General features: G+C 41.8%; 1 protein-coding gene across 2 annotated transcripts; it reads right to left on the bottom strand.

Annotated features, from left to right (window-relative positions):
- Positions 1-2,106: 2,106 nt before the first annotated feature.
- LOC138385197 (tripartite motif-containing protein 6-like) lies at positions 2,107-16,050 on the bottom strand. Of its 2 annotated transcripts, none has more exons than XM_069471106.1 (8): positions 15,789-16,050; positions 9,183-9,658; positions 8,622-8,717; positions 7,763-7,993; positions 5,089-5,111; positions 3,639-3,739; positions 3,326-3,352; positions 2,107-3,114 (listed from the first exon to the last, which is right to left on the bottom strand). In XM_069471106.1, exons 2-8 carry the CDS (start codon positions 9,600-9,602, stop codon positions 2,549-2,551), a joined length of 1,464 nt encoding a protein of 487 aa, XP_069327207.1. In that variant the 5' UTR covers positions 9,603-9,658; positions 15,789-16,050; the 3' UTR covers positions 2,107-2,548. The 2 variants fall into 2 exon arrangements, with proteins under 2 accessions (XP_069327207.1, XP_069327208.1); XM_069471107.1 differs by lacking the exon at positions 15,789-16,050 and adding an exon at positions 15,475-15,531.
- Between the last annotated feature and the right edge of the window lie 8,102 nt (positions 16,051-24,152).

The raw sequence follows: 24,152 nt of genomic DNA, 5'->3' as shown, positions 1-24,152 counted from the left end.
AAGAAACCAATCTCTCATATGCTTTACCTCCTATGATAATAGTTTTGCCAGTCGTTTTACATTTGTCCTCCTTCTCTCAATGATTTTATTGTTTTTGGTAAATAGATGAAATTATCATATCAATGACTTCCCTGGCAGTAGCAAGGTAAGGAGAGAACCCATTTACAATCTGCCTCAGGGGTTGGCATAATCAATTCACAGAGCATATGTTCCAGGTTTGGTTGTCCCCTTCCTTCCTCAATCTTCTAATACACTCTCCACTAATTCCATTCACATTGTTCTATCTCCTTTAACTTACCATATTACCATTTGATCTTAGGTTAGCCTTTAAATGAAGAGGCTTCAGTAACCCTACTCCATGTCTGGGTGTATGAGAGCAAATCATCTCCTGTCAAAGGCCAGATCATCTTTATGATGTCCTAAATTTAAATAAAAAAGAGGAGCTTCGGGGTGAGAACTGTTAGCATCAGGTCATGCCCACGTTATATATAAACTTTTCTACAGAGGGTAACTGGCAAGTTCTCCCTAACTTTAACCATAATCTCAATTTCTTGAATTACATAGTGGGATGTTGGTGTGTTTCAGCGATCCCCAACCTCTTTGGCATCAGGGACCAGTTTCATGGAAGACAATTTTTCTACAGAAGCAGGGACCCCATGGCAGGGTGGAGGGAGTCAGAGCTCAGGAGGTGATGTGAGCGATGGGGTGCCGCTGTAAATACAGATGAAGCCTCACTGGCCCACTGCTCACCTCCTGCTGTGCTAATGGCCAAGGACCGGTACCATCTGCAGCCCGGGGTTGGGAACCGCAGTGTTAGATGAATATAACACAGCTTGATTTAATTATTTTCTATAGTCCCGTTTCCACTGTCTCTCCATATTTCCCTTTTTCTCCATCCCCAAGCCTCTGCTCTAAGTCAGGCCCTCTCTCATTTATGCTTTGATTATTGGCATAGCTGTGGCTTACCTTTGTCAACAGCACAAAGCAATATACAGTAATAATCAGCAAAATTTTTGGTAAAGTCTCAAATAGTAACTATTTAAGGTGTGCACGTGAAGCCCCCACTTCAAAAGGTCATGGCTGCAAACTTACTCTCATAATTTCCCCCAAGTCCGTTTGGGCAACCTTCCCTAGGTCTCACCCACAGAATTCCAGCAAGTACTTTGGCTTTCATTGGCCACTTATTAGACACCTCTTTAGGTTCTCCAAGTGAACTTATTTGAAGTTTACTGTACAGGTAGAGCAGAGTTGGGCTAACCCCTTTTGCCTCGAACTTATTGCATGGGAAAGTAAGAGGGAAGGAGACATTTATGAGAGTAAGTTTGCAGCCCTGACCTTTTTTTGAAGTGGAGGCTGGGCAAAGGCCTTCTGGGCTTCACATTTTTAGTGTGATAGGGTAGTCGAAACTGCTATGAAAAAGAAGTCCAAAAAATATTTAATGGATCAGATACTAAGGAAATTTATTTCTTAGTCCTAGCTACTTGGGAGGCTGAGGCAGGAGGATTGCTTGAGCCCAGGAGTTTGAGGTTGCTGTGAGCTAGGCTGATGTCTGGCACTCTAGCCTGGGTGACAGAGTGAGACTGTGTGTCAAAAAAAAAAAAAAAAAAAAAGGAAAATAGGTAAAAAAGGGGTGTGTGTGGAGAAGCTGGAAGAAATCATCCTGTGCTTCATATTAGTCATATTTTCTCTTTGCATTTTCTTCCCATTCTAAGAGAACAATGTGTATCGAACTGATCATTTTTTGCTTCCCCTCTTTTTTTAAACTTCAATTCATTTGAAAGATACATTTTCTTTATTTTTTGATTGCTACTCTTAAATTTATAGATGAAGGTGGAAGATTGTAGAAGACTAAAGTTACAAACAATCTCCTTCAATTTGAATTTAAAGCTCCTCAAATTAACATTATATTTTGTTTTTAGAGCTCAATCCTATGTATAATTACACAAACACAGCAATTTCTTTGCTCAGTATTGCATTTTATAAAACCTGACAAAAGGTATCACAAGAATGCAACATTACAGGCCAATTCCTTTCATAAACATAGATGAAAACAAAATCTAAAAAAATGTGTTAGCAAAAACGAATCCAGTATTGTATATAATAATGGTTTATTTCATGAATCTGTGATAGATTTAACAACTGAAATAAAACAATCTACTTAATTTACTGTAACAATAAAATTACATAAGATTATCTCAATAATTATAGGAAAAAAAATCTGTGGAATTCAATTTTTCATTCAGTACAAAAACTCACAGCAAATTAATAAGAGAATTTTCTTTGATCCCCTGCATCAACTAAAAACCTCCATCGAATGCCATGCTTGATAGCAAAATGTCGAAAAGCTCCTCCCCTACCCACTGCAAGGTCTGTAATTAGTCAAGGATGTTCATCGTCCCCACTGGGCACGTCCTAATACTGAGTAAATGTTCAAAAGGAAAGAAGTGAGAACACGAAAACAGGAGAACAGAAAGGAGGACCATGTGCAGACAGGCCGCAGGGTGAAGGGTACTGCTCAGGTTGGTGGGGACAGCAGACAGCAGAACGTTCAAAAGCTTGGGCCACGCAGGGTCATGGGAACTACACAGTTGCAAGGATTAAAATACGGGGACAGGGTGGTGGGGAAGTAATATTTAGAGAAAGTGTAGATGGGGAAGCCATGGTTTGTGACATTATAAAAGGAGACAATGCCAGCCTCATAGTCTAAGAAAATCCCAATCCGGCGAGGGCGCACCGTCATGGAGAGCAGCAGGGCCGCGGTGGAGTCCTCGTAGGCCCTGTACACGTGTTTGTGCTGGAGCCCGATCACCCAATACCCACTCTGAGGCTGGTATCGCGAGTAAGCGTTGGGATGTTTAGCATTCTGGTTGAAAGAGGAGGTGGGCCCCACTGAATTGCTGCACACGCCCAGGAACCAGGTGGTCTTCTTGGCCACATCCACCTCCCAGTAATGCCTTCCTGAGGAGAAGTACTGCATGCCCAGGACACTACAGTCATAATGCTCTTCCGGACACGAAAGCTCAGAGGGCTTAGCACCCACGAATCTCACTTGTCTCCGGTTTCTAGACAGGACAAGATTTAAATTGGCCGTGTCTGGGTTCAGAGTCACGTCCACTGCGGGAAGAGGTATAACAACAGCAGATGAGAATGGGTATGTGGGCGTTGTGACATTGAGAACAGGGGACACGGGAAGTGGCTGGAGGAACTGGGATGCCATGGTGGGGGCTTCGATGCCACAGACCTGTGCGTGTGTGGGTAGGTCCAGGGAGGAGCACGGGAAAGGGGAACGCATGTGTCAGCTCAAAGAGGTCGAATCTCTACTTACCCCAGTAGCTCTGCACATCTGTCAGCTCTGCAATAATGAAGGGAGTCAACAATGTTGAATAGGACCAGTGGTCTCAGGTCTGGTCTCCCTCCCCTTATCAGATTGAGAATTGTAGGGAATTCTGTGAGGATGTGAACCGGCTGTGTCATCTTCCCCTAAACACAAACTGCATCTTCTTCAGCACACTACGTCCCTCCCTCAGGGACTTCCCCCTTAGCCACTATTCCCACATAGCAACTATACCCTCTACCCTGTTTATGTCTTCCCATGACAGTAATTCCACAACCAAACTCTCCCCCCTGAACCTCCTTACCTCTATACACTCGCAGCATCTTCCTCAGGTCCGGGGTTCGAAATGTACTTCTCAGCTTGCTGGGGAGAGCTTCTGGCTTCCTCAGCATCCAGAACTCACTCCTGGAGAGGACAGACCTCGTGAGTCCCCACACGCTGACTGTGGGTTCCTCCCAACACTCTGTTCCCCTCACTCCCAGGCCCATCAATGAACTTCAGCCCTTCCCTGAAGAAAGTCAACATCATTCTGCAAAGAGCCCTGGCACTGGAGCCAGAAGACTTGGACTAGAAATTAGCTTCTCACCATCTGTGTGGACTTTGGTAAGATGTAACCTCCTAAAGCCTCATTTTGTTTGTTTTTCTGTTGTTGTTTTCAGAACAATACCAAATACAATACAAATAGAGTAATTTTCCCTTCTCTGTGTCCTAGAGATAGTACGAAATTCAGTAAAATAATGACTGGGAAAGCCTTTGCTATCTCTAAAAAAGATACAAACTATTTACAATGTCAGTACCTATCAGAAGGGCTGGAGACGTCTGGGTTGCCAGGCGGAACACCCGGAACCCGCTGCTGGGGCTTTGAAAGTGTCAAGTGAAGGGCTTCCTTCAGTAGAGTCTGAGCTTAGGCCCCAGGGTTTCTCAGAAGCCCAAGGGAGAAAGGCCTTCAAAGCAGCATCTTAGGATTCCCTGTCTCTGGGAATATTACATCAGCTGGAGAAAGGAGACGTCGTCACCTCCAAACGGAGAGTGAAGACTTCTGAAAGGACAACGGGCTTCATATTTCATGTGTCTGTGGGGAGCATGAAGGTACTAGGTGTGTGGGCAGCTTTAGATGTCACCCTGTTCCATGAGATTCCAGAGTATGTGATAGGGAAGAGAACATGTTTTGTTCCAGGGCCAAAAACCACTACTCTCAATATCTCAGGCCTATGTTTTTACTAGAAACAAGACAAAAGGAAATCTGAGAACTAGGTAGCAAGGCCTAGACTGCTCCAAAGCCAAAGGAGAAAAGGAAACTTATGGCAGATGTCCCAGGAGCAAATTCCTGGGCCTTGGGAAACAATGCTGATGGGAATTTCCCTCTGATAAAACGCATGCGCAAAGAAAATCCCTGTGGCGTATTTTGAGGTAGCTATAAACTACGAGAATCGGGGCTAAAGACAGGTGCAGAGGTTTGTGGAAAAGGAGTCACATGATGCGGTCCTAGAGGAGTCACTGACACTGTACTACTTTATTCTTAATAATAGTGCTATCCCCAATTTGTGACCTCCCATCACCCAAATCCTCCTATCACCAAAGCCAGTCCATTCCCTTTATTTTAGAAGCCCCAAATTCTCATGTGATGAGCAATTCGAGACAGAACAGTCTTGAATCTTCCCTGTTTCCCTTTACCACTGACCACGGGATAACTCTATGAGCACAGGAACTGTTTGTCAGTCCAAGGGAACCACCTCCTGTTCTCCTACACGTACCTTTTTGAGACTTCACTCACATCCTAGGAAGGAAAAAGACAGGTTAAGTCAAGGAGTAGTAGGTCACGTCTCATCCACATTCCTCATTCTCTCTCTACCACTCCACGATGTGACAGGAGTAAAGACAGTCCCAGTGTGGAGGCCACAAGTAGAGATAAAAACTCAGTGCAGACGGTCCCTGAGAACCCATGCGAAGGCATCAGAAAATGACTCAGTTGATTCATAAGTACCTTTATTTCTACAACTGTGTGTGTGTGTATGTGTGTCTATGTTATGTATGGATAGCATCTATCATTTGCCAGGCATTGTGCCTGGTCCTACAGAATCTCAGATGATGAAGTTGTAATTTCCACCCTTGAGTAGCTTAAATTCTATTCTGACTGCCTGAGACACAGGTTCCTGGGCCTTAAATATGGCTGTTTCTCAGACCTCACCTCCTCTAACCTCCTACCCAACCTTTGCTGACTTCATCCATCCCCTTGACGTCAACACACATGGGTTGATGATTCCCAAATGTGTACTTCTGCTGAGATCTTCCCCTGGATCCAGATTAATGTATACCCCAGCCAACAAGCCACGAGCACCTCAAATTCAAGATGTTTAAAAGAAAACTTATTAATGCAACTGTTCTCTTATCTTCCATTCTCCTGACTGAGACTAACATCCATTTAGTCATCAAATACTGTCACAAAAACTGCCATATAGTCACCCTGACACCCCATCTTTGGCCAAGTCAGTCCACTTCACACCCTTAACTTCTTTTAGCCACCTGCTGCTCACCTTTGTCACCGCCACTGCTGCTCTTATTTCAGTAGAACTGTCCGATTGTCTATTTGGTCTCTCTTAATTCTGCTCTATACACCTCAGTGACCCTGAAGAAAAGGCCAACGGTTTGATCTGCATAACAGAGGAATAACTATTTTTTCTGTATTGGGGCTATTTATGGCTGCATTTCACAGAAATACAATTCAAACTAGCTTGAACATAGGAAGTGGCAGAGGGGTTAGATGTGTCAATTTGTACTAGATACCCATGATTATATCAATCTTAAATCATAGCTGTACTGAGGAATATAAATGATCAACTAGGTGAGCTACTTCATGGCCATTTTCCTTATGTTGGCTTTAATCTCAGTGCTCACATTATGAAGCTTGTACCTTGGCTACCAAATCTTAGTGGGCAACAGTGTCATGCAGATATGGAAAAGAAGATTATCACAGGATGGAAGAATTCTGGAAAATTGATTGTTAGGTAATACTCAAGTTTAAATGTCCATTGAGCAGTCATACGACTGGGTGTGGGAGTATCTGCACTACCAATGTGAATTGATGATTTGTCTTCTTTTTTTAAATTTTTTTTTTTTTATTTCAGCATATTATGGGGGTATAAATGTTTAGGTTACATATATGGCCTTTGCCCCACCTGAGTCAGAGCTCCAAGCGTGTCCAGCCTCCAGAGGGTGTGCACCACACCCATTTGGTGTGTATATACCCATCCCCTTGTCCCCGCTGCCGCCCAATACTCAATGAATGTTATTACTATATGTGCACTTAAGTGTCGATCAGTTAATACCAATTTGATGGTGAGCACATGTGGTGCTTTGATTTGTTTTCATTTAAGGGAAAATTTTTACAGTTCGTGGAGTCTGTTGAGGAGCTAGAGCAAAGGGGTGAAGAAGAAAGTATTAGGGTAATCTAATACCAAAGACAAGAACAAGAGGCCAGGAAAAATGAAGATGTGAAGCAGAAAGCAGTGAATAAAGAAAAGCTCTACTAGGTAGAAAGTAACTACCCCATGACCCCAATACTAGGACCCAAGAATAAGTAAACAAATAATTATTCCACGACCAAAGAAAGAGCAAGAGGAAAGCAAGAAGGCAAATAAAAAAGAAGGAACAGCAGAATATCACAAGATCACACTATTCGCTCTACATAGAAAACAGCTGCTCAAATGTCAACCTCAGTTCATGTTTCTCTATCAACCCTCTCTAGACTCGATACCTTGCACCCACCCAACCTACATACACGTGGGCCAGAGCCCAACCGCCAGAGCCCTAGAGAAGAGAATAAAAGCAAAGAAGGGCTGGTAATCACATAAAAAATTCTCAAAGAACTTGAGTTTGGCGTGTGTTTGACTGTAACTAAGCTGGGTAAAAAGCACCTGACAAGCCCCAACACAGCATCAGAGACCAGTGCCCGAGGAGCAGTGGTTCCCACTGGGGGAGAACAGTACACTCCCTGGGGATATATGGAAAAGTTTTTGGTTGTCACACCTGGGGTGGTGCTGCTGACACCTAGTGGGTAAATGCCAAGGACGCTGCTAACTATCCTACAAAGTGCAGGAGAGCCTCTCACAACAAACAATTATACAGCCTAAAATGTCAATAGTAGTGGCGAGATTGGAAAACCCTGCTATAGAACATCACTGGATACAACAGATCTTCTCCACGGTATCAAATAAACTTTTGGACCACCCTTTAACGGGTCTTTCCCTTAGCATTTAAATTATCTGTTTTACCCCGTATGTCTGAAGTTTAATAGGGAAGAGGCACTACAGGGACAAAGGGATTTTTTGGTGTGTCCCTCGGAGGACGCCAGTCCGGTGTCCAAGAAAGGAAGGAAAGTTAGTCTCTCTCTTCCTTGACTCTCAGATCTGGCTCCTTCACGAGTTTTACCTGCAGCAGCTCCATCGCTGAGCCCTGGCATCGACGCTCCAGTTCTGAGATGAGCTCCCTCAGGGACTGGTTCTGCTGGGCCAGCTCATTCTCAGCCTCTTCTATGACATTCAGCCCTTTCCTCTCTTGCTCCTCCAGCTTTTTCAGTTCCCGCTGCTCCACTTTGTCCAGGATGCTTCGCAGATTATTAAACTCTGTCTGGAGCCTGTGTCTCTCAGGCACCATCTGATTCTTCGAAAACAGGGAAGAGAAAGAGGCTCTCGTCTGCTGGGCTGACGGTTTCCTCTACAGGGGACTGCTTTCCTGAGCCAGGCTTCACTGGCAGGGGAAGGGTAAACGCCCGTGCCGGCCTGCAGAACCTGTTCTTTCCTTCTGTTCCCCCTTCAGCTCTCCCCACACTATTAGCCCCAGGCTGCCTTATCTAGGCCTTCTAGATACAGAATCTGATTCCTGGGTGAGGTTTAGATTCCAGGTAGCCTCCCTGGCCTCTCTTGAGTCTGTGTCAGCTTCTCCTTCCAATTCTGAGTGTCGATGTAGGGATCACTGGCCTGCAACTAACCTGTCTTTCCCAGGAAGCCAATGAGACTGAAACTGTAGAATAAGATCCAGAATTATGAATTCAGGGCAACCCCCAGCCACGGTTCCTCTCCTATGTGATTATCTCCAAAAACCTTGGTTCACTTCTGATATGTTTGCTATCTAGCTACCCCTCCGCTCCCCCTGTTTGGAAAGGATGCAGCCAGGGACTAGGCAAAGGAAAGCTCTTCTAGACATGACATCAGGGGACAGACAGGACCAGGACTCCTTTGCCCTAGGCTGCCATGACCTGCCCCGACTCCTCAGGAGGAGTCCCTCTTGCCTTCCAGGATGCCCTCTTCTGTTGGATGTCAGCTTCTAGCTTCTCAGTTTCCTCCAGCTCTTTCTTCAGCTTCTTCAGAGACTCCTGGAATTTCTCCTGGAAGAAACCCATCAGGTCAAGCAGAGGTAAGCTTCCAATTGCCTCACTACCCAGACAGGGAATGAATGAGGCAGAGGTTACGCTGACCTCCCAAGAAGCCTATCTTGCCCTAGGATGAAAAACCTCAGGCCAACATCTCTTTTGTACACAGGGACGGAAACCAACAGGAGTAGGCTGACTCTCTGTCCTCCTGGGAAAAGCGCCTGACCGCAAAGCACCTCATTTTTTTTACCCTCATTGCCAACATATTTCCCACACTCAATCCACCAGGACCCCTTTTTGCACCCAGCAGCTCACTCTATTCAATCTTGTGTAGCAAAAAAGAAATTAAGTCTCTACTCTTGATCGGGAGGCGGTTTCTAGATTCATCCTCTAGATAAAGGGGAGGACTACAAGAAATTAGAGAGCATGATAAAATTTAAATCCCCATCCTCCCCATGTCCCTCCATCCTGGGCTCCCACCTGGTACTCCTGGACAACCTCCTCCATTAGGAATGTTTGGTGACCATGGTGCTCCCGAGACCGCTCGCAAAGCCAGCAAATGACCTTCCCATCTTCCTTACAGAAGAGCTGGAGCTTCTCTCCATGGTCTGCACAAAGAATTACTTCCGGGTGCTTCCCCAGGCCCAAGGCTACCTCTTTGAGCCTCTCAGCTATGTTGGCCAGATGGCGATTGGGCCGGAGGTTGCCAGGCTTGTAGCTGGTCTGGCACACAGGGCAGCTGCTTTCCTCTTCCTGGTTGACCACCGATTTCTCGCTGTTCTGTGTGAGGCAGGCTTGGCAGAAGCTGTGGCCACAGTCTACGCTCAGGGGTTCTGTCAGGAGCTCCAGGCAGATGGGGCAGGTCACCTCCTCTTGTATGTCCGCCAGCACTGAAGTCATTGTAGCTACTCTCCTGGCTCCTGCCGGCCCCGCCTGACTCCTAAAATACTTCCTGCCTAGATTAATAAGTAAAGAAAAAAGGGTCAGGGTAAGAAAGGGGACCGGGGGGATAAAGGGATGCTGACTGTCTTGTCCTGGATAAAGAGGCCAGACTCCTGGGGTAACAATGGCTTCTCATTTTAATTTCCAACTTTCTTTACCCTGGCTCATATGAGATACCAATTTCCACCTTATCAGAGCAGGGATTATGATTTCCTTTTCCTCCTATTGGATGGAGGGATAAACTCAGGCCCTGGGGAAGAGGGTCTTGTGTGAGCCACCACCTGTCTGACGTTTTCTCAGCCCACCAAAACACAACCTCAGTGTTAAAAGCACCAAGACTCACTGCTGCCTTGGGATTCTTGCATTTGCTGTTCCTGCTTCAAGGGCGACCCTCACCCTGATATGTGCATGACTCAGTTTTTACCTGTTCTCGTATCAGAAGGATCTAATGTTCGGTCTAGCCTATCTAAAGCACACTCTCCATATATTGACCTGCTTTATTTTTTTTACTTATCACCACCTGATACAGATCTTTAATTGTCTGAATCCTCCCAGTGGAATGTAAGCTCCATGAGATCAGAGACTTTGCTTTTGTTCATAGTTGTATCCTCGGTAGTCAGCCCAGTGCCTGACACACAGGTTCTCAACTTTCAATGAATAAAAACCTAGAACCTCTTCACCCTCCACGAATGACAAGACCTTTCTTGTAAGCTCTTTCACTTCTTTGCCATCATCCTGGCATCACTTTCTGGTATGTGATCTCCAAGATCAAAGGTCTCAATGATTATGTAGACACTTCTGCCTCCTAACAGCCCTGCTCCACACAGAGCCCACCTGTCCACAGACTCCCCTCCCACAAAAAAACAAAGAAACAACAATGACCGCAATAAGGGGAGGTAATATTTTTACAACTAATGCTTCTGTGACCAGTTGTGATTTAGAAATCACTTTCTCCTGCTTTTTTTTTTTATCCCTCATAGGACAACTCTGCATAAATAAGAGTATTCTTGGCCTTTCAACAAGGAGATTAGAGACATGAAGTGACTTTTAAAATCATGCATTTTGTAAGTCGTAGTGTTGGCATAACCTAACCTTTCAAAGATCCTAGTCAAAGCTCAGCCCACAACCTTGTAACTTCAACCAAAGGCAGTACAGGTAAAGGGAGTAAAAGTCAGGCACAGACCCAATGCTTTCGGAGTGTAGAAATGGGAGCAATCACATTTGAGGATGGGATTTCACTGGGACCTGTCATAAACTTCGACAGTATGGTAAGATCCTAAGGGGGCTTGTGTGTAAGAGGAACGTGGGCAGGTGGTGCAGTTGAGCCCTTATATCCTCACTGAGAAATATTATCTTCATTCTCAACTCATTTTTCTTGGAAGTTTTCAGTTGCTAAATTATATTACTGTTGTTTGAAATAACATCACGAACACTCTTTAGACACTTAATCTTTTCTTTTTTACTGTTTTCAGCATTGAGCCATTTTCATTGGAAGCCATTTGCTCTGCCTGCCTAGTTGGAGTTGTGTTCGGGCCACTCCAGAGCCAGTTTGCACTGCCTATTGAAGGTGCACTGGCGCTGGTCCCAGGCATGACCCTGTCATATTGGACAGGCCACACTGTGGCCAGGAGCAGGTGAAATTCCACAATTTGTCTCTGGCTGGTTTACCAGCAAAAGCAAATGTACACTAATATAAAACATGGCCAGTGTGGGCATAAGACCACAAGGCCCTGTAAATTGTAGCAATTTTCCCCCATCTCGAGGACCTGATAGGTTCAAAACAAAAAATCAAATTGCCTGCCAATAACAACACTCCCATCAGAAGAAAGGGCCTCAGAAAGTGTTCCAGATAAGGGAAAAAAGGTTGTAGGGCATTAACGTGGCGCAACAGGGCAACGGCGAGGAGGGCGAAGGTGAGCGTACTGAGCTGAAAACTAGGCTCGGTGCTGCCACCTAGTGTTCAGTGGTGCTCCTGCAAGTCACGGACTGGGTCATCAGCTTTGCCCTGCTTAATAGTAATGCTAACAAGAAATATTTATTGAGAGCCCATAAGGTACTAGGCAAGAATTTAATTATTTTGTATGCAGTAACTCAATAATTCCTTGTAATAATACTACGAGTGTCCCTTAGGTTCCGTTTCATAATTGTATAAACTGAGGTTAAGTAGCTCCTTCAAGTGGTAGAGCCCGTTTTGAATGCAGACACTCAGGCTCTTACTATTCCTTTATGATCCTTATCTCCATGCAGGGTCCAGAATAAATTATTAACAAATTAATGAACTCTGCACATCTAATTGGTATTAATAACTGGTGTTATAGAAGTATTTATCTATCATCTAAGATACTGTTTAACCAAGTCAAGCACACCTGTGGGAACTGGACATTTAGTTGGTTTGTTAACATCTCCTACCACACTCACATCACCGTACCTGCCCACTGCACTATGCAGGTATATTGCTGTTGTCAAATTATCATTAAAAGGACAGAGATCCAAGCTTTCTTGCTCTGCCATGTACATCAGACCTCAGCACTGCACCAAACACAAGAAAGGAGCAATTAACTTATAATGGATTTACAATTATAACTTATTGCTGAGGTTATAGTTGGACTTGATGTTGGCACTGGAGTATGGAAATAAATGTGCTATCTTTTGACATTGTTAATATTAAAACATAATTGTGGTAGTATTATACTTACTATTTTAACTAAAAATTCACTCCACCCTAACACACACACACACACACACACACACACGCGCACGCATGCACACTTTCGCTTCAGGCAAAACTGCACTTGGTATATACAATTCTCTTGACGGAGATTTTCTAATCTCATAAATGCAATGTACTAATAGCCCAAATTGGAAAGAATCCATGAAATCACTAACTGGTAAATGGACAAATTGTGGTATATCCATACAATGACATATTACCAATTGACTCAAACTGGTGACACATACAACAGAATAAATCTCAAAAACATTATGCAAAGTGAAAGAAGCCAGATACCAATGACAAGTTACTGTATGATTCCATTTATATGAAATCCTAGAAAAGGCAAAGCTATAGTATTTAAATGTACATCAGTGCAAGCCAAGGCCCAGGGGTGTGAGAAGGAGATGAACTGCAAAGAGGCAGAAAGAAATTTGGAGGGTAACAGAAATGCCCTTTATATGTCATGATTGTATTGGTGGTTATACAACCAAATACATGTCAAACTCACAGAGTTGGCCAAGTGTGGTGGCTCCCACCTGTAATCCCAGCACTTCGGGAGGCTGAGGCAGGAGGATCACCTGAGGCCAGGACATCGAGACCAAACTGGGCAACATAGCAAGATCCCATCCATACAAAAAAATTAAAAATTAGCTGGGCCTGGTGTCAAGTGCCTATAGTCCCAGCTACTTGGGAAGCTAAGGCAGGAGGATCACTTGAGGTCTAGAGTTCAAGGCTGCAGTAAGCTATGATTGCACCACTGTACTCCAACCTGGGTGACAGAGTGAGACCCTGTCTTTAAAAAAAAAAAAAGGAAAATTTTTTAAAAATAAAAAACTCAGAATTGTATGCTTAAAATTTTTAACTTAAGATGTAAACTATAACTGAATAGAACTGAAAAAAGAAGAAGAGGAGGAAATACAATAAGAAAAAGTAAAGGCTTGGCTTCTGATCTTCTAAGCATAAACTATATATAACTGTGTTGTCAAATATAGTAACCACATGTGGCTATTAGGTACTTGAAGTGTGGCTAGTCAGAAATGGGATGTTTTAAATACAAAATACACATGGAATTTTGAAGATTTAGTAAGAAAAAATAAAGCATCTCAATAATTTTATATTGATTATGTGTCCTAATAATATTTTGCATGTATTGGGTTAAATAAAATATATTGAAATGAATTTCACCTGTTTCTTCTTACTTTTTAATGCAGCTAGTAGAAAATTTAAAATTACATATGTGGTCCCATTCTATTTCTATTTCATTATATGTCTTTTTTTCCCCCTATCGAATGTGCTACTTTAGATATCCAAGACAGAGAAAGGTTCTTGAGCAGAAAAGATGATTTAACAGTTGATGTCTCTTGTCAAACGGTTTAAAGTTAAGGCTGGGGAAAGGAAGAAATTGTGAAGGAGGAGAGTATACAGTCAGCAGAGGTTTGAGTGACCGTTGCCCACACACTATCAGGCCCCTGACAGTCCACTGCTGCTGAGTGCAGCCCAGAGGAGACGTAGGAGGCTGACAGTCTCCAACTAAAGCTCTGCCTCCAGAGCAGTGCCAATGGGCTGAGAAAAGGCAGTCTGGTTGTGTGAATAGTGAGATCAGAGGAGCCGGAGGTCCCAGAGCCCCATGGATCAAATGAGATGAAAGGGGCCAAATTCAAGACTGAGTGGGACCAGTTAAATCAGAAGCAGATGCCCGAAAAAGAAGGTCATATAGTCTGCTAACATTGGTATCCACTGGAGCTCTTTAGACATAATCTCAGTCTCACCCAGACCAATTCAGAATCTGTGGATTCAGAATCTGTGCCTTAATAAGATCCCCAGATGATTCATATGCACATTAAGGCCTTAGAGAAAGGATTCTCTTTCCCAAGTGGAACAATTTAGAGTGCAAAACAACTAGAAATGGGGGAGGGAGTGCCAGAGAATGAACTGCTATTTAGATCTGTAGGATCTATTAGAATGGAAACTCACATTGATACCAAAATTGCTTTGAGAATAAAAACCAGTGACTGAGCAGGGGATACCAGGGCTGGTCCAGGCTTGGGGCTCAGAATAAGAGCTAGGAATGAGAGGAAAGGACTCCTCATCCCCTGACCCACTGGGAGCCCTAGTGAACATGGAGTACATTGGTGGCAACTGCATTTTTTATAAGTGAGTTGGGCAAGTGTTCTTGTGCTTTGGGAATAACATTATTCTTAACCTTTGTGTAGAGTTATATTTCACTTTATTATCTGGAATTAATTATCTAACAGATAGCATTCGATAGATAAATATTTGAGTTGGGTCCTGGCTGATGCCTGTAATCCTAGCACTTTGGGAGGCCCAGGCAGAAGGATTGATTGAGGCCAGCAGACTAGCCTGAGCAAGAGTGAGACACCCATTTCGACAAAAATGGAAAAAATTAGCCACGCGTGGTGACATATGCCTGTAGTCCCAGCAACTCAGGAGGCTGGGGCAGGAGGATCACTCCAGGCCAGGAATTTGAGGTTGCAGTGAGCGAGGTGGCAGAGCAAGACCCTGTCTCAAAGTAAATAAAAAAATAAAATTTGAATTTGAACATAATCAGTTTCAATTTTTTTAAGCTCCACTTCAAAAGAATATCTCTGGCATTTAAGAATTGTTTTGATAATGCATTTTTTTTTTAAAGCTAGGCATGGAGTTTATCAATAATAATGACCATAATCTGAATATTTACTGTTTGTCAGGCAGTCTCCCATATGTTTAAACCTCTGTCTCACTTAATCGTCACCAAAATTCTAAGAGAGATATATATATTATTCTGAACATTTTATGGATGGAAGAAAATGAAGCTCGAACAGGGCAAGTAACAGTCTCGGGGCACACAGCCGGCGTCTAAGTGTCAGACCCAGGATTTGAGCACCTGCGGTCTGGCTGCAGCATCTATGCTCTTAAACCACATGTTTGTGTCTGGAGGGATTGACTGATTAACCTCAGTGAGCTCCATTTGCAGTAAGGCAGAAAAAAATTATCTATATCATGAGTTTGAAAACGGAAAGGACCTTATTTCTTTCACTGCCTTGTCCTCTCTGCCAGAGGTGACAAGAAGTGTCAGTCACAGAACGGTAGACCCCGCCCCCCCGCCCCCCCTGTTACCGGCACATCTGGGGACGAGAAGCAGCGTCAGGTGGCCACGGGCTTCAGAGCAAACCAAGGAGTCTTACGCTGATTCTAAGGAACAGAGGGCTCGCACTCCGCTCTTATATCTAAACTCAACCACGCACGTTTCCTCTCCTTTCGGAGGACGGCAGCGCTCCCCCCTCCGCCAACCTTTGACCTTTGACCCGCAGGTCGGGCAGAGTGTAGTCTTCCAACTCGCCCGGGGAGGAGTCGGGGCCTCACGGGGTGGAGGATGAGCGGCGCTCACTTCCTGGAGCGGCGAGGCTGGCGAGGGGGGAGGGGACACTGACCTCTGAGTCCACGCCAGACCGATGGTGTGCAGTTATTCCCTGACGAGAAACTTCCAGAGCGGCCTCTCCTACATCCTTTAGCTTCCACAGTCGGGGTTGAACTCTCATTGCCCTTTGCACGGCCTATTCCTAGCTGCAAAGGTGCGTCTTCGGTGCTCCTTTCCCAAACTTGAGTCAACTCAAAACGGCAGAGGTCTCCCTCTCTGTTCCTCCATTCCGAGAACCCCCAGCCCAACGTGCAGGGCGGGCCAAACTCTCTATACTAAATGGGGGCGGTGATGGCTGGCCAGAAAATGGATCTGCCAACTAACCTGGAATCGCGGCCCGGGTCAGAGCCGAGGATTAGCAGCTGCGGCGTCCAACACAGACCCTGGGGGAAGGGGCGGGGCCGGGGGAGGGGGAGGTGCTGCCGGAGGGGGTTGTGTGTCCAGCCCGGCCAGGCCCGGGCTCCCATAGCTCCATGGGTGTGGTCCTCGGTGCCCCATCGCAGGAAAGGAAAACAAGGTATTTTTTGAAGGCAGAAACGCAAACCTGTTCCGCTTATCTGATGAACAGCAAATTCTGAGGCCTTTGAGAACACCTCAAGGCCAGAGATGACGCTTGTAAATTGTCTTCAGTTTACTGTAGTGCATCATGTAAGGGTTTAATAACACTGATAATACACCTCTACTCCGTATTAACATATTAGTTAAAATGTTTAAATAGATAAAAATGTCTAAAGTTTTATGAGTGAATAAAGAATGAACGCTTGGCATAATGGCATGTTTTGCAAAAATATTGTTAAAATTTATCAATTTAAAAATACATATATATGTATATATACCTGTGTGTGTATCTATAATTTTAACCTATAGAAATGAGAGCCCATAAATCTTTGTTTATAGGGCCTATGAATATACACAAAGCTTACAGAGCCTCGGAAGTGTAACTATAGGGTTTCAATGGCACAGCAACCCCGAGAAGAAAAAAATGTGAAACTTGATGATTGTCACCTGATCTTAGAAGGTCGGTTAGAGGACGGAGGTATAGAGGAAGGAAAGACTGAGGTGTTCAGATAAAAGCCAGGATAGACAGGATGTTGCCATGGAGAAAACTGAGTTAAGTATCAAGAGCTTGCCCTCAATAGGCCCTCAGACCTTCAAATAGAAGATTATCAGAATCTCAAAACAAGGAGTGCAGACATGTGTCGCTATTCCAATGAGAGTACCTCAGGTCCTTGAGTTAAGAACCCAAACAAAGGGTACTTTGCGTCACCTCCATCACAAGGGTTTTAGGTGCAGTTGTCTCCACATTGCCCATGGATGATGCTGCAGGTTGAAGCCTGCTTATGCCCTGAGGTCCTCTTGGGCCCACCCAAACTGCCCAGTGTGGACATCAACCTGCACAGCACACTTTTAAGTGCCCTGAAACATAAGATGGTGTGACTGACAGCCAGAGGGTTAGAAGTGATGGAGAAGCCCAATATAGAATCCCTTCTCAAACCCTTTTCTAAGAGCCAGTATAACTGAAGTAACTTACAGGCATTGCAGTTTTGTCAGCAGAGGGCTTTATTTGTGAAGCCAGGAACCTCAGTTAAAAACATGTTTTTCAGTGTGCAGAGTTTTTCTTTTTATTTGCTAAGCAAGGTAGTTTTTATTTTCTCTATAATCAATTTCTCATCTTGAGCTGGAATACTGGGCATTCTGATGATTGAAAAGAAATTAATGTACTTGGCAATAATTCAAGGAATCTTAAAAAGTTAAACATAAATTTACCATATGAGCCAGTAAATCTACTCCCAGGAAACTACCCAAGAGAAATGAAAACATATGTTTTCATTTGTGCACAAACACGTGTATGCAAATGTTCATAGCAGTTTTGCTCGTAAGTATTAAAAAATGGAATAGTCCAAATGTTCAACAAGTGTTGAATAACTTAAAAAAACAATTAGTACATCCAATACAAGGGAATTGTATTAGCATTAAAAGAGAACCAAGTATGTGGGATTCAGTGGCTTAGTGGGATGATGTGAGGCATTTAGCAGGACAGGTTTGAAGGTTATGGGGCCACAGATTTGCTGACAGCCCCAAGTCCCTGAGGACTCTAAGCGCTTGCAGTTCTAGATGCATCAAGGGATCCAGCCTGCTAATATAACAACGCTCAATGTTTTAAACACTCAATATATCCCAGGATTATTGCTTATGGCCCAGGGCAAAGGGCCAAGATTTTTTAATAGCAGGAACTGGATATTAATTTGACAGTAAAAAGGTTTCAAAAAAAGCAAACAGTACCATGACAAAAGGTGCAGAGAACATTGTCATAGCCAAATAGTGATTAAAAACACAGACGCTGGAGATAGATTTTCTGTTAGTAAATCTCTAACATACTGTATTCTGTGTGAGGAAATCTCTAATGTAATATATTCACAGGAGATTTCCTGTGAATAAATCTCTAGTATATATTTTTTCAGTATGATTTGTTTGAAAGCAATATTGGATGATTCCTTGTATCAGAAATGTCTCCTCTTCTCTCATTGAAAACCCTCTTCTCATTATTACCACCCGCTGGGAGCTGATGGAAACAGAAGGAAAAAAATAGATGTCACAAGGCAGAGACTAAGACTCAGGGTAGTTTATTCTTGAGCATTCAGCATGACAGGGATAGCTGGATGTTCTGTTAGATAGAATCAGTTTTTTTGTTTGTTTGTTTTTGTTTTTTGAGACAGAGTCTCACTTTGTTGCCCGGGCTAGAGTGAGTGCCATGGCGTCAGCCTAGCTCACAGCAACCTCAAACTCCTGGGCTCAAGTGATCCTCCTGCCTCAGCCTCCCGAGTAGCTGGGACTATAGGCATGTGCCACCATGCCCGGCTAATTTTTTCTATATATATTTTAGTTGTCCATATAATTTCTTTCTATTTTTAGTAGAGATGGGGTCTCGCTCTTGCTCAGGCTGGTCTCGAACTCCTGACCTCCAGCGATCCACCCGCCTCAGCCTCCTAGAATCAGTTATTAATGTCTGATAAGAGGAGGAACTTCAGGAAAACCAAGTAGAAACAGATTTCAGTGAGGAAGTTTTCTTGTTCCAGAGGCTGAAAAATGCTATAAAAACAACCTGTTAATTTTGGTTTTTAATGCTTGTGGTTATCAAAGATGGACCGAATTAATATTTTCTTTTTTCCCTTCTTTCCTATCTGGCTTCCTTTCTTCCTTCTTTGTTTACTTCCTTCCATTTTTCCTTCTTTCTTTTAGCTTTCCTTTTTTCTTTCCGTCTTTTCTTCTTTCTTTCTTTTTAACAGATGCATATTAAATGGTATATGTGGTGCAGCATGGTATTTAAGTTTATAGACTCAGGAACCAGTTTTGTCCAGGTTTAAATCCTAGCTTATTTACTGATTGTATGATTTGGAACAAGTTACTGAATATCTCTTGTACCTCAGTTTCCTTATCTGTAAATACTGAATAGAGTGATTGTGAAGACTAAATATGCAAATATATGTACATACTTAGGACAGTGCCTGAAACACAGTAGGCAGTCAATTAGTGACATTATTAACTACAATTATGTGCCAAGCATTTGGCAGAGCTCTGGAGTAATATAGAGGAATAAAACATGAATTTTGCCAAGGTGTTCACAATCTAGTTAATCTGGAGAAAGTCAAATCAATCTCTTAAATATAGTTTTGGGGTTTCTTTGTTTTTGTTTTGTTTTGCTATAATCTCATTTTTTCTAAACCTTCTTCCTGGATAATTTCACCCACTTCCCTAGCTGATAAAGCCCAAACATTAACTGTGGATCAGACCTCTCTCTTGGGCTTCAGAGACCACTTGAATAACCCACAGGTAGAACAAAAACAAGATGTCTAATATTAATGTTTATTTGACCACCAACTCATTTCTTCTCCTTTCTTTCTCTTCTTTTTTTTTTTGAGACAGAGTCTCACTCTGTTGCCCGGGCTAGAGTGCTATGGCGTCAGCCTAGCTCACAGCAACCTCAAACTTCTGGGCTCAAGTGATCCTTCTGCCTCAACCTCCCAAGTAGCTGGGACTACAGACATGCACCACAAAGCCCGGCTAATTTTTTCTATATATTTTTAGTTGTCCGGCTAATTCCTTTCTATTTTTAGTAGAGACGGGGATCTTGCTCTTGCTCAGGCTGGTCTCGAACTCCTGACCTCCAGCGATCCTCCCTCCTTCTCCTTTATTTCTTATCTTGATGAATGGCACAGTTCACCCTTAGGCACCTCAGAAACAATGAACTCTTCTTGATTCCTCCCTCTTCCATACCAACATTCCATTTTTGTCCTTTAAATGTATCCTTTTGAACAACTTTTACCCATTTGATTTACTTCTATCTTTACTGTCATAATCTTGTACCAAGATTATGTAATAGACCATTCCAATGTTCTGATAATTTGTCTTCTTGATTCTAGCCTGATTTCTGTTAAAAGATAGTTAAAAGAAAAAGTGTAATCATGAGATTTATAGACATATAAAATGAACACATACTAGAGATTTTATTTAGTTAATTAATTAAAGAGAATCAGCAAGATGGTATACTTATTCCAAAGAAGAATTTAAAAACACACACATATATAGGCAATCAGAAAAACCTGCAACAAATTTACAAGTAGATGAAAACAAGTCAAGATCCACAATACCTCTACATTTGAGAGACAATTTATTTGCATTTCTATGGACAAAATCATTTGCATTACTATCAGCTTAATACAATGTACATAATTAAAAGAGCTCAAAGACAATAAAAAGCTAAGAAAACTCAACAGAGTGCACTAAATAGGACATCCAGTAGTCATTTTTGTCTATTTCAAAATCTTTCATAGTTTTTTCCTCTAAGACTCCATCTACAGTGGCTATTAGACTGACTCATTTAGAAAACAAATAAATATACTCCATTGAGTCTCTTACAAATGCTAACCTCTCAGCAAGAATTTGTGAAGAAAAGAAAAACTTTGGTTACCTGAAATGAGAATGGTGAAAAAGCCTGTGGCAAGAGATACAGATGGAGGATGAGACAGAACAATTAACAACAGTTCTGTGTGCCGCAATTTGGAAGTTGAAATTTAGCACATAGACAAAAACAGTCATGGAGGATTTTTATTTTTGGTATCTGTGTGTGAGGGGAATAATTATATAGTCTTTTAGTCTTAATATAACAGCTTTATTGAGAACAGTTTACATACCATAAAATGCATCCATTTAAATTGCACAATTCAATGATTTTTTAGTATATTCAGAGTTGTGCAATTATCTCCACAATCAATTTTAGAATATCTTTATCACCCTCCCAAAAAACCTGTATCCTTTAGCAGTCACTCTCAATTTTCTTTCTACTTCCTCAACCCCTAGCCCTAGGCAACCACTAATCTACTTTCTTGCTCCATAGATTTGCCTATTCTATTCATTTCATATAAATGGAATCATACAATTTGTGGTCTTTCTTTCATGTAGCATTATATTTGCAAGGTATATCAATGTTTATCATGAATGAGTATTTTATTCCTTTTGATGGCTGAATAATATTCCATTGCATGGATTTTTTGTACATTTATTGATCTATTCATCAGTTTTTGGACATTTGTCTTGTTTCTAATTTTCAGTTATTATAAATAAAGTGGATATAAATTTTCTTGTACAAATTTTTGTTTAGACATAGGTTTTTATTTCTCTTGGGTATATACCTAGGAATAGACTTGCTGGGTCATGTTTGGTACCTTTTGAGGATCTGCCAGACTGTTGGCAACTGCACCATTCTACACATGTATAAAGGGTTCCAATTTCTTCACATCCTTGCCAGTACTTGTGTATCTTTTATTAAACTTATCTTAGTGAATGTGAAGTGCTATCTATTTGGTATTTTCATTTGCATTTCTCTAAGGGTTAATGATATTAAGTGTCTTTTCATATGATACTGCCCATTTAAATATCTTCTTTGGAGAAATGTCTATTCAGATCGTTTGCCCATTTTTAAAATGGGGTTAATTTTCTTTTTATTATGTAAGAATTTTTTTATATATTTTTTGTATTCTAAATGCAAGTCCATTATGAGTTCTATGATGTATAAATATTTTCTCTCATTCTATGGGTTATCTTTCCACTTTCTTCAAATGATCATATCATTTGATTCACTCACAGTGTATTTTATAGGGTATATGTGATGGTTTGATACAGGCATACAGTATGAATTAATCAAATCAGGGTGATTGGAGTATCCATCTGTAGCACATTTATTTATATGCTAAGTGGTGTCATAAGATAGCCATTAATATAAATATATTATATTATTATTTCCCTTTTAAAGGTAAGAAAGTTGAGACAGAGAGAAGTGAAGGAACTTGGTAACTTGCCTAGAATCAAACAGTAAATAGAAGAGTCAGAATTCCCACAAAGATCTGGAACCCAAAACATGATCAGTACTCCCTACAGTTTTCTCCTCTACATAACAAGAATGCTGATAACTTCTCTCTCTAATTTTCATTATCATTGTCTTGAGGATGCAGATAGCTATGTGGAAAGAAAGAGGAAAATGAACAGAACATTCATTGAATGTTTACTATGCAGTAGATATGTAATGTTATATCATTCTCATCATCTTTATAGATGAGTAGAAAATTAAGTTCATTGATATTAAGAAAATTCCCAAGCTTATTGAACAAGTCAGTAGCATATCTGATTTTTAAATCCACCTCTTCTGTCACCTAGCACAGTTCTCTCCTCTACATGACACCGAATCCCAAGTATGAGAAGAACTCCCTGAAAGAAGAATGTAGAGCAGAAAAATGATATTAAAATTTTTAAATGAGCATTTTAGATGCATACACATATTGCATAACTTCTATAAGCAGATTCTCATGCTTTAGGACAATGGGGATTAAAAGCCTTTTAAAATAATCTTTTCCCTCAAGGAATGTACGGACGAGACAGGGAGTTAAGGCACGAACATGAGATGATCTTTGATAAAACAAGAAGGCACATGCTCATAATTCAACAAAATAGTGATTTAGATCAAAGTGGAACAGAATCTCAAAAGATGGATCTTTTAATGTGGGCTGAGTATGGGAGTGGGCAGGGTTAAGATGTGAACTACATTTTCAAGGGCGAGTTGGTCTTTGACTAAAACTCACACTGTTATTCTTCTCAGTCTCAGAGAACATCAAGCAAGGCAGTGTTATTGTGCTGGTGTTAATAATTAATGATTAGTGAGCAAGTTATTAAATTACATACAGATGTTTATATTTTTAATAATATCCATTAAAGAATATATAAATCCATAGCTATTATATATGAGTAGATATTTTGACTTCTAATTTTAATGATGAATATAATTTTTAAATACAAAGCATATTTGGATGGAAAATAGTATTCTATCCCTATACAATTATCTATATTTTGAGGAAAACTCTTCAGAACATGTAATGCAGGTTTATTTGATAAAAGTTTTTGAAATTATATGTTCCTATTTAAACCAATAAATGGATGTGCCCAGCTATGTATGCTGCTGTGTGTTAGTATTTCTGAACTTGAATATATACACCTGTGTGATCCTGGATTTGTGTAGCTGGTAAGAAAACTAAATATACCATGACACTATAAATTTTTTTTTTTTTTGAGACAGAGTCTCACTCTGTTTCCCAGGCTAGAGTGCCGTGGCGTAAGCCTAGCTCACAGCAACCTCAAACTCCTGGGCTCAAGCGATCCTCCTGCCTCACCCTCCCGAGTAACTGGGACTACAGGCATGCGCCACCATGCCCGGCTAATTTCTTCTATTTTTAGTTGTCCATATAATATCTTTCTGTTTTTTTAGTAGAGACGGGGTCTCGCTTTTGCTCAGGCTGGTCTCGAACTCCTGAGCTCAAACGATCCACCCATCTCGCCTCCCAGAGTGCTAGGATTACAGGCGTGAGCCACCGCGCCCGGCCCGAGACTATAAATTTTTAAACGTGACAATTCTCAGAGGTTCCCCCACAATGAGAAAGATGTCGAATTTGCCAATAAATGTCAAAATTATATATACAAGTTATTAAGAACACAAGGGGAGCCAATGCAAGTAGATGTTGAGAAAAGTCGTATTTGGATGGTAAATTTAGGGTAAGTTATCACATTTCCCTCTAATTAGTTAGTTCTTCTTGAGCTGATGGGAGATAAGACCACATTTGATAATAGGTGGAAGAGAATGTGGTAGGTATTACCATAGATTTCCAAGAAAAGAAATCAGAGGTGGGTTTGAGTAGAACATATCTTTAAATAAATTGTGACATGGATGACAATAACATGGGGATAACTGGAAGATGTAGAGATGAGAATGGAGTGAATATAGGACAATTGCTAATTTTAGGAAAAGGTTAGGTTGAATCCAAGTTGGAAGCAT

Source organism: Eulemur rufifrons, chromosome 6 (genome assembly GCF_041146395.1).
Source record: "Eulemur rufifrons isolate Redbay chromosome 6, OSU_ERuf_1, whole genome shotgun sequence".
NCBI lineage: Eukaryota > Metazoa > Chordata > Mammalia > Primates > Lemuridae > Eulemur > Eulemur rufifrons.
This window is presented reverse-complemented; position numbering and strand designations above follow the sequence as displayed.

Bases quoted from the DNA above. Each gene is read 5' to 3' on its own strand.
- LOC138385197 (XM_069471106.1), bottom strand. From the start codon at position 9,602: ATGACTTCAGTGCTGGCGGACATACAAGAGGAGGTGACCTGCCCCATC. The intron at 8,718-9,182 runs GTGGGAGCCCAG...GGTTTCTTCCAG, and splicing joins AGGTTGTCCAGGAGTACCAG to GAGAAATTCCAGGAGTCTCT. The intron at 7,994-8,621 runs GCAAGAGGGACT...CTGTTTTCGAAG, and splicing joins AGAAGAGGGCATCCTGGAAG to AATCAGATGGTGCCTGAGAG.